The sequence below is a fragment of the Salvelinus fontinalis genome, chromosome 8 (genome assembly GCF_029448725.1).
Source record: "Salvelinus fontinalis isolate EN_2023a chromosome 8, ASM2944872v1, whole genome shotgun sequence".
NCBI lineage: Eukaryota > Metazoa > Chordata > Actinopteri > Salmoniformes > Salmonidae > Salvelinus > Salvelinus fontinalis.
This window is the reverse complement of record NC_074672.1, coordinates 9,597,851-9,608,949: the sequence shown is the minus strand read 5'-3', so window position 1 is coordinate 9,608,949 and position 11,099 is coordinate 9,597,851. Positions and strand designations below refer to the sequence as shown.

Genomic DNA, 11,099 nt, shown 5'->3' with positions numbered 1-11,099 from the left:
CCTTTGAACTCTGCATCCACTCAGGACTATAATGTACAACACTGAACAAACTACTTTTTCAAGGATTTTATGTATTCTATCTACAATTTCATTATTGTTTCTAGGTCTGCACTCTCTGGGTTTGGGGCTTTAATAAATGCAAAATAGCAAATAAAAAGTGTTTAATATAAAGTTGTAGCACTCAACTACCTCATGAAATTGGTGACCTATGAATGCTCTGCATACTGGAAGTACATTGTACATAAAGTGATACTAAAATGTTTTCCAATTGCAGTATATGTAGCTAATGTATATAGTATATATTCACAAAATTTCCCACAAAAGTAAGTTTGAAAGTTTTTGAAGTCTATGGGAGTGTCCTTTTGTGGGGCCAAATTTTGTTAGAGGCACATGAGATATTGTATTGTTCCCAATTTATCTCCAGTTGAAACAGTTTTTCAAGATATCAGATTGTCAAAAACTCTGTGAAGGCAACAGTTATTTTTGTGACTAGCTGTACTTTGCCCAAATAATGAACAGATACAAGTTGCAGCACTTTAATAGTTTTTGTACATGATTGTGTCTCAATTTTTGAATTTAATAATATCAATCAATCAATTTTATTTTATATAGCCCTTCGTACATCAGATAATATCTCGAAGTGCTGTACAGAAACCCAGCCTAAAACCCCAAACAGCTAGAATGCAGGTGTAGAAGCACGGTGGCTAGGAAAAACTCCCTAGAAAGGCCAAAACCTAGGAGGAAACCTAGAGAGGAACCAGGCTATGAGGGGTGGCCAGTCCTCTTCTGGCTGTGCCGGGTGGAGATTATAACAGAACTATGCCAAGATGTTCAAAAATGTTCATAAGTGACAAGCATGGTCAAATAATAATCATGAATAATTTTCAGTTGGCTTTTCATAGCTGATCATTAAGAGTTGAAAAACAACAGGTCTGGGACAGGTGGCGGTTCCATAACCGCAGGCAGAACAGCTGAAACTGGAATAGCAGCAAGGCCAGGCGGACTGGGGACAGCAAGGAGTCACCACGGGCGGCAGTCCCGACGCATGGTCCTAGGGCCCAGGTCCTCCGAGAGAAAGAAAGAGAGAAGGAGAAAATTAGAGAGAGCCAAGATTTTCAAAATGTTCATAAATGACAAGCATGGTCAAATAATAATCAGGAATAAATCTCAGTTGGCTTTTCATAGCCGATCATTAAGAGTTGAAAACAGCAGGTCTGGGACAGGTAGGGGTTCCATAACCGCAGGCAGAAGAGTTGAAACTGGAATAGCAGCAAGGCCAGGCGGACTGGGGGCAGCAAGGAGTCACCACGGCCGGTAGTCCCGACGTATGGTCCTAGGGCTCAGGTCCTCCGAGAGAAAGAGAGAAGGAGAAAATTAGAGAGAGCCAAGATTTTCAAAATGTTCATAAATGACAAGCATGGTCAAATAATAATCAGGAATAAAACTCAGTTGGCTTTTCATAGCTTTTCAATATTTATTTGATATACTGCTAGTATATACTACTAGTCTTTTCAAAGACTAGTACATTCCAGTAAATGATCATATACAATATTTTAATGAGACATTTACAGTTATTGATACATGTATGCTTAATTAGGGTGGTGTTCCTATTGGTCAGATATGATGTTTGATCATGGCTTTTCAATGGGCGTATTCGATTATGCTGAGCTACAGGGCGCCGGTCTATTACCCGTGACGTGGACGGGCAAAAGCCGTGAGGAAGGAACACCATTCTCAAATCGATCAGTGATCTGCTGCTGCTTGGTCATGTCAACAAGGCAGCATGGCGCATCGTCCAGAACCATACCTCTCTTTTCCATTTAAAATATGTTTGCAGTTTCAAACTAGTTTTCATCGGGAAGGCAATACATCTTTTGAAAAGCTATCCATGTTGCATGTGAAAACAGAATCCTACTCATTACTCCGCGTACGAATTACGTCACTTTTGTTTTGAGCTGACTTCGCAGTGGACTTTGAACGGGGCACCTGGCGCACGACCGGAGGCTGCCAGGTTCTTTCTCCAGGTGTAAAACATGTCTACCCGGGCCAGATTAATCGAATCCCCCATTGGTTCCTTTCCTAATTGGATAAATGGGAAAGTAACGCCCGCTTTCTATTTAGCTGAAAAGTTTTTACCTTTTTGTTTGGGGGCCAATAACATCAACAAGACGCAGGCCAGAAAATGGAGTCAGATATAGGTCAAACTTCGTATTTTCGCAGGGGTGTAACTTGTAGGTATGCATCCCAAAATTAACTTGTTTCATATGGCCTTGAATGCGATTTGTTTGAAAGAACTGTGACTAAATGCAATTAATTTGTTCATCTTCCTCTGAAACTGTTCTGCTGCACAGGGCACTTTTTTGTCGATGGCTGCTGCACAGGTCTTGACTATTGTTTGCTGATTTGTTATATTTGAATAACATGAAAAAGTGAAGTTGTGGTGGAGCACGAGGCATTGTGTATGTGACGTAGTATGTTAACCGCTTATGTGCCATTTGCTGTAGTCTGTTCTTGATAAACAAAGACGACTTATTTGACAAACAATAATGGAACAATATGGTTTTCCGTGTCATGACTCTTATGAACGTCCTTCAATTAATAGAAGGATTTGCAGGTATAGTTTTGGTTAAAGAACTGGGTCGGGTTTCGGAAACACAGCCCATCTATTCTGAAAAAAAAAAAGTTTATTCTTCGATTAACCCTAACGCGCACCAGGCGTGTCTTGATCTGTTGCAATGATGTTTACATCCGGTTGTAGCGCACAAAAGTTAATTGGGTGAACTTGTACGACTAAAGCATAATGACTCTGTTAAGAGCAGTTATTTAAAGTTAATTGGAAATCGTTAACTACACTTCAGATGTCGTTGCTATGGACTTCATTGCCTCTAGTTGCTAACGCCAACTAGCTAGCTAACGCGTAACTAACAAGTTCAATGTTTGGTTAAAAGGGTTCGAACCCCGGTCACTACACACCCACATCGAGAAGAGCATGAGCTTGCCTTGCAGTCTTGACACTTTATTTCTTATTTTTTTGTATGCCGAGTCTCAAATCTACAGTGAATGTGATGGTTCCATGACATCTGTTTTACAGGCAATTCTTGAACGGTTCATGCAGATTCGGTTCGAGTTGTCATTATCTACACGAGTTGCCATCAGTGTTGCCGCCGACATCCCAAATATGCAGGTACTTCCAGAAAGGTGGATGCTGGTTTGGAGATGGCTGCAGGTGAGACATTTAAATTCATAATGACCTGACTACCTAATCAGACTACCTTTACACTACCTACTTTCTGAGTCATTTAATTATGTTTTGCCTATTCTACAGATATCTCCACATCACTGATCCTGAGGCAGCCAGTGCGGGGTTGAGTAGGAGGGGTTCAGCACCTGTGGTTCACACCCCGTGGGTTGGCCATGCACTACCAGAGCGTAGAGGATCAGAGCCATCGCTACTGCAGGCACAGGGCTTCTACAGCCAAGGACGACAGGGCTCAGAGTCCATGCAGACCTATGCAGCACACCTCCAGCACAACTTTGGCCGTCAGAACACTGATATCACAGAAGAGGATGTAGCCGAAAGTTCATCGCAAACTTCAACGCAACGACAGGGTATGGCCTCAATTGGTCCCCTTTGCTAGGTTTTACCCTGGTATCGGTGTATACTGTTGACCTGGTTCCTGATCTGTTTGTCCATTCTTGCCAATTCAAATGTTTGGCATTACAATGACCCTAGGGGTTAGCAAGGTTGCTCAAATGGATCTGGGACTAGGATGGTGTATTGTAGTACTGTACAGAGGAATTTGACTGTAAAAAAAGTCAACTGTGTTTATTTTCAGCAAACTAAACGTGTAAATATTTGATGAACATAACACGATTCAACAACTGAGACCTAAACTGAACAAGTTCCACAAACATGTGACTAACAGAACTTGAATAATGTGTCCCTGAACAAAGGGGGTGGTCAAAATTAAGTCTGTATCTGGTGTGGCCACCAGATGCATTAAGTACTGCAGTGCATCTCCTCATGGACTGCACCAGATTTGCCAGTTCTTGCTGTGAGATGTTACCCCACTATTCCACCAAGGTTCCCAGACATTTCTGGGGGGAATGGCCCTAGCCCTCACTCTCTGAACCAACAGGTCCTAGATGTGCTCAATGGGATTTAGATCCGGGCTCTTCGCTGGCCATGGCAGAACACTGACATTCCTGTCTTGCAGGAAATCACGAACAGAACGAGCAGTATAGCTGGTGGCATTGTCATGTCAGGATGAGCCTGCAGGAAGGGTACCACATGAGGGAGGAGGATGTCTTCCCTGTAAAGCACAGCGTTGAGGTTGCCTGCAATGACAACAAGCTCAGTCCGATGATGCTGTGACACACCGCCCCAGACCATGACGGACCCTCCACCTCCAAATCGATCCCGCTCCAGAGTACAGGCCTCGGTGTAACGCTCAGTCCTTCAACGATTAACGCAAATCTGACCATCACCCCTGATGAGACAAAACCGTGACTCGTCAGTGACGAGCACTTTTTGCCAGTTCTGTCTGGTCCAGTGACGGTGGGTTTGTGCCCATAGGCGACGTTGTTGCGGGTGATGTCTAGTGAGGACCTGCCTTACAACAGGCCTACAAGCCCTCAGTACAGCCTCTGTCTTCAATAGGCTGAGAGTCTGAGCACTGATGGGAGGGATTGTGCGTTCCTGGTGTAACTCGGGCAGTTGTTGCCATCCTGTACCTGTCCCGCAGGTGTGATGTTTGGCTGTACCGAACCTGTGCAGGTGTTACACGTGATCTGCCACTGGACGATCAGCTCTCCATCCTGTTTCCCTGTAGTGCTGTCTTAGGCTTCTCACAGTACGGACATTGCAATTTATTGCCCTGGCCACATATGCAGTCCTCATGCCTCCTTACAGCATGCCTAAGGCACGTTCACGCAGATGAGCAGGGCCACTTGGCATCTTTTGGTGTTTTTCAGAGTCAGTAGAAAGGCCTCTTTAGTGTCCTACGTTTTCATAACTGTGACCTTAATTTCCTACCTTCTGTAAGCTTTTAGTGTCTTAATGACATTCCACAGGTGCATGTTCATTAGTTTGTGGTTCATTGAACAAGCATGGGAAACCCTTTACAATGAATATCTGGAGTTATTTGGATTTTTACATTCTTTGAAAAACAGGGTCTTGAAAAAGGGATGTTTCTTGTTTTGCTGAGTTTGTGTAGTAGTACTTGGTTGTAACAATGTCCCTTTTATTTGCAGTGGCGTCATCACATGCTAATGTCACAGAGCCCCAAGCTTCAGTCCAACAGTGTCCTGAGACATCGGCCCAAACTACAGTTCCATCCAGCACACTGTCGGCTCAAGCAGGCGAATGGAGGCCTTTAGTCAATCAGCAGGTTTGTCATTGTTATGGAAATTAGGTTACTTTCTCTGCTACCTCAAGGGATTTTTTTATGCAATCTCAGTCAAGATGTACAATATACCCTGATAGCACATGGAAATATTTAGTATTTGTTTTTTGTTTAAGGGATTCAAGATTGTCCTAGATGCTAGTGCCACAGCTTGAAAGGTCACCGCTGCTGAATTGGATAATTTTTGGTGGCGCAGTTGGTTAATACATTGTCAAGCAGAGCGACCATGTGCCCTCTGCCTCGCCAACACAAGTTCACCTACTGGGTTAGGATATTGAGCATGGAAGCAATACTGCTAAGCAGCACAATGAAGCCTGTTCCATTTGTTAGCAGGAGCCTTCCTCCCTGGAGGTAGCAGCAGAGCATGGTGCCTCCTCTGCCACTGCTGCCTTCCAGACGGCCCAGGAGCATACGGAATCCTTCAACCAAAGTAAAGATGTGACCTGTGGCATCTGCATGGAGACTGTGTACGAGAAGACCAGTGCTGAGGAGAGGCGCTTTGGCATCCTGCCCAACTGCAGTCATCCTTTCTGCCTGAGCTGCATTGTCACCTGGAGGAAAACCAAAAACTTCCATGAAGAAGTTATAAAGTAAGATGGCAGGGCAGCATAGTTTATGGCAGTATTTAAAAAAAAATGTAAGTTTTGTTTTACTAGGGGTGTTCTGTTTTATTTTTTTACTTGCCTGGAAGGGCTAAACATTTTTGTCTTTGCCAAAGGAGCTGCCCACAGTGCAGAGTGAAGTCCGCGTTTTACGTCCCTAACAAGTACTGGGTGGAGGGACAACCAAAGGAAACCCTAATCCGTAACTTCAAAGCGAAATGCAGGTTAGTTTTTGTCATTCTGTCTAGAATTGTCAAATGGTGCTTTTTCTGGGATATTGGCTTTAAAGGAATGTGATTCTTCCTGATTTAATCAAGAATTCCTGCTTTTCCTCATTCATGTTATTGAAATGTCCCTGTCCCATAGCCAAAATTCTGATTTTCTGTTGTCCTGGTCACATCTCTGTTTTTCAAGTAAAAGAAGATGTAGTTTCTTCATGCGTCATGGATGCTGTCCCTTCAAGACTGAGTGTCTCTATTGGCATGACCTGCCTCATGGCTACAGACCACCTCGCCAACGCAGATCAGCACGTTCTGTAAATATTTGACGTCACTTTTGCTTCACACACACTTTAACATAGATAAATAGAAACGGGAACAGACATTTGATATTGTGACCACTCAATGCATTTCTAAATTGCAGAAGGTTTTTTGTTGCTCTTATCCAATAGCATCATGAGATGAGTCTGGATGACTTGGGCAGCCTACAACTTCTTGACTATGTCATTGCTATGACTCTGCTGGATGACTTGCTTGATGAGGATGATGATGAGTTCCCCCTGTACCTGAGTGAATATGACCTATTCTGAGCACCACCCTGCTCCAAGGATTTGGTATGCAATGGCTGGCTAGGTCCTCTACTCTAACCCAATTAAAGAAGGCTGCCATTTATTCACTCACTGTCTCTCAGAACTGAAGTCCCTATATATGCTGCATATATCTGCTCTCCTGGTGGGGAGAATAATTGTTTGTGGTATAGGCCCAGCACTTGCAGACCTGTTGCTTGAAGAACTGTACCGAAGGCTAGGATTACCACTGGTTCGCTTACTGTGATTGTTAAGCCTCCCACACTTGATATGAACAATCCTAACCAACAGCTAACCTTTTGGTTGGATTCAGGGCTGGTTGTTAGACAGGAAGATTGGTTCTTCTCTTGCTGTTGATGGCCTTGGTTCATTGCAAGTAAAGGCAGGGTTAATTGATGCAAGCTCTGCTTTGGATTGCCCTCTGTTCCATTGGTTGGTCCTGTTTAAAAAAAAAAAAAATAGTGTTACTTGTGCCAATGCTGTGTCACTGTTGCCATTTGCATCATTTAGAAAGTGAGATTTTTTTTGATTTTTAGAATGTGTAGTTTGTATTTTATGTCTAAATTGGAAGTATACTTTGCCTTGCCCTAAGACATGGCGATACTCCTATAGCATCATACAAATCTTGCCATGCCTCGGGGCAATACATTGCCCTGCCCTGCTATTTGTCACCTGTCTATGACATACTTGAGTGGAGGCTGCTGAGGCCAGGACGGCTCATAATAATGTCCGGGAATGGAATGGTATCAAACATATAAAAACCATGTTTTTGTTACGGTTCCATTCTTCTCCATTCCAGCCATTATGAGCCATTCTCCCCTCAGCAGTCTCCGCTGTACTTGAAATCCTTTACTGTACTGTTGACAGGGAATGACACTCTCGTTGACATGCTGATTGAAGACCGTAATGTCTGATTTTTATTACTTCTAACCTGTTTGTATTTGCACGCACAGAAAAGAGAATTAAACATAGTTTCACAGTTTGCCTGTTTTAATTGTTTTGCTCATTCTGTCTAACCTGCTTCGCGGTTTGACAGCCACTGTATACTGTTTTGGCTTCAGTATGAATGTTGAGCACACACCAGTAACCAAGTTTAACTTGAAGCCAATCAAGTTTGTTTACACAAGCAGCCCAATTTTGATGTTTTGACATGTCAGATATCTGATTTTTAAAAGATGTGAATTGGTAATAAAAAAAACATCACTATTGGGCTGCCTGTCTAAACACAGCCATTGCTGGCTTCATGTCATACTGGGTTGAATGTTTTAACCTTTTCACACTAAAGCCACAATCCTATAGTTGTTGTCATCAAAACAGTTTGTTGTGGATGACTTGCATGTTTTCAGAAAGTGTTTTGTATTGCAAAAGTGAATCACTCCCAATACATGCAGTTAAATGGTTCTGTCGCTCCAGTCAGCCAGCAAGGGTTTGATGGCTGCTCTCGGTTGTTGCTCTGTTCATTCTTCACGGGGGGCTACCAGTGCCCTCCAGGCTCTGTGGGTGTTCCAGCGACGGTCAGAGCCGGACCGCTGCATCCACACGTCTCGACACTTTGCAGAGCGGAAATATGCCGAAACGATGGTAAATTGGAGAAATGCGGTCATCAGAAGTTACCAATTGTCTTACCTGGTAAAAGTAATGCCTTAACAGAAAATTATTCATGTGAAAGTCACCCAATAAAATACTAGAGTAAATGTATTTGGTTTTAAATATACTTATGTATAGAAAGTCAATGTAATTGCAAAAATATATTTTAAGTAAAAGTACCAAATTTCAAGTTCCCTTTATTAAGCAAACCATATGGCACCATTTAAATAAATATGGACTGCCAGGGTCACCATCACTCAGACATAATTTACAAACCAAGCATTTGTGTTTAGTGAGTCAGCCAGATCCGAGGCAGTAGAGATGACCATGGTTGTCATAAGTGCATGAATTGGAGCTTTTCCCTGTCCTGCTAGCCATTCAAAATGTAACCAGTACTTTTGGGTGTCAGGGAAAATGTTTGGCGTAAAAAGTACACTGTTTTCTTTTGGAATGTAGTGAAGTAAAAGTAGTCGGATATTAACAGTAAAGTACAGATATCCCCAAAGTACTTAAGTAAAAAATACTTTAAAGTACTTTACACCACTGGAGAAATTACATGTCAGAGTTTCTTCCACTAAATCTTAATGCACATGTGAACACCATTGAGTAGGCCTATAGCTAATATTTTCATTGTAGCTGTTCACAAAACTATAGTATACTGTTTTACATTCACAACGAACAATCACCCTTAGCTATGTCTTCTCAGCAAACCAGTCGCCTTCCAACTTAGCCTTTTATCCTTCATCCACCTCGTGCTTTCCCGGACCAGTATTCTCCGTCTGCTAGAATGTCTCGGGCAGGGGGAGCCTGCTCTGATTGTCCAGGTCCTGGGAGTCCTTGGCCCCTCATCACACCCCAGTGCAGAGACAAACTGAGGGGACTATGCAAGCTTCTGAGGGGTGGTGGTAAAGCAATAGGATGGTGGACCAATAGATTCACAACCATCCTCACAGAGTGGGCTAGAGTTGGTGGTTCCACAGAGCAATAGCAGCTGTGTGGCTCTGGACTCGGAACCTGAGGAGGACTCCGGACAGCAGAGTAAGAGGATGAAGATGAGTCTCTTCCCTGCTGTAGAGACCGAGAGGAGTTGTAGCAGCAGTGTGGGGTCGGCAGTAGGAACGGAGGGATTGAAAGACCAGATAGTTAGACAGTCGACAATCTCAGCACAGAAGCCAGCAGTATCAGTGAGTCCAAGCGATGCCCTGCCTGAGCATGTAAAGGTGAGAGAACTAAAGGGCATTACAGCGTTGTAGGCTATATTCAGTCACATCAGCATTCTATTGTTATCGTAGGAAATAGAAATCACGGATTAACTGAAGTTGATAGAATTTTCTGGGTTCATAAACTAATGCATTTTTTTTAAGGCCTTACCTCAGCAGTGTAGCTGTCTGCTGGCGCACACTCCTGATCTCAGTCACAGCACAGCAGCCACACTCATCAAGAACCTCCCGATGAGAAAGGTCATGTTCCTCACCTCACAGTTCATTCAACATGGGGTGTCGAGTGGAGTTCGCCTCCTAGCTGCCTGTCAGACTTAAGACGTTTTTCTGATGAAGGCCATTGGCTGGCAAAATGTAATGTTTTAAACTCTGAAGTAATACAATATACAGCTTTGTAATTGTGTCTGAGAGAGTTGCATCTGTAATTTCGAGTTTTGTTACTCTGGTTTTCGGACCACCTCAAATCACATTGGCTGATGACAATTATGTATATAATAATATGTTAATGTAATTTAAATGTTGAAAGATAATGATGAAATAATTCCACTCTGAAACCTTATAACTGTATGAAATTGATTAGAATCATACATTTATTATCTGATGGGTTTGTTTAGGTTTAGTCAGTAAAAGTATAATTAATGATGTTTGTAGTTTTAGTCAGAATTAGGGTAAAACAATATATCTGTACAATATATCTTTATAGTATCTTAAACACAGACTGTCTGAGCAAAATTTGGTGCCGACCTTGCAAGGGGCCTCAGAGATTTGGGAGAGGGCAGTGAGTACTCCCTAATCTTGAGGGAGGACAGGGGAGTGCTTCCCACAGTCTCCCTAATCTTTGTCGGCTGGGTAGTGATACAGTATTTGCGTAGGATACCTACTGTTTGTGTGTGAATGTAAGTGCGTAAGGAGCCAGTATAAAATGAATGGTTTTGTACAACGGACTAGCGCTCTCGTGAATAAACATTTTGACGAACATAGTTTCATTCAACCAGAATCTTAGTGAGTAGTTTAATTGAAGTGGTTAATGAACATTGAGAACATAATTCTCGTAACATAATATTAATACATGGGACTTAAATAACCTTATCGTAAAGCAACCTAAAGTTGCTTTACGATAAAACACAAACAACCAGAGATCAAAACAACGGCAGACTAAACAGCATTAAGAAAAAAGATGAAACAGAGAAGGGGGTTCCAGTATAAGTGAATATGTACTGTGTGTCTCAAATCCTATCCGGTTCTATTTGTCACATGCGCTGAATACAACAGGTGAAGACCTTACAGAGAAATGCTTACTTATAAGCCCTTAACCAACACTGCAGTTTTAAGAAAAAAATAGAAAATAAAAGTAACAAATAATTAAACAGCAGCAGTAAAATAACAATAGTGAGTCTATATACAGGGGGCACCGATACAGAGTCAATGTGCGGGGGTATAGGTTAGTCGAGGTAATTGAGGTAATATGTACATGTAGGTC

At 42.5% G+C, this 11,099-nt stretch overlaps 1 protein-coding gene across 2 annotated transcripts; it reads left to right on the top strand.

Moving 5' to 3' along the window:
* The first annotated feature begins 1,743 nt into the window (after window positions 1-1,743).
* Window positions 1,744-7,794, top strand: mkrn4 (makorin, ring finger protein, 4). Of its 2 annotated transcripts, none has more exons than XM_055930919.1 (8): window positions 1,744-2,235; window positions 3,092-3,226; window positions 3,326-3,609; window positions 5,254-5,390; window positions 5,739-5,995; window positions 6,124-6,231; window positions 6,422-6,542; window positions 6,678-7,794. In XM_055930919.1, exons 1-8 carry the CDS (start codon window positions 2,183-2,185, stop codon window positions 6,813-6,815), a joined length of 1,233 nt encoding a protein of 410 aa, XP_055786894.1. In that variant the 5' UTR covers window positions 1,744-2,182; the 3' UTR covers window positions 6,816-7,794. The 2 variants fall into 2 exon arrangements, with proteins under 2 accessions (XP_055786894.1, XP_055786893.1); XM_055930918.1 differs by having other exon boundaries at window positions 5,736-5,995.
* Window positions 7,795-11,099: the final 3,305 nt, after the last annotated feature.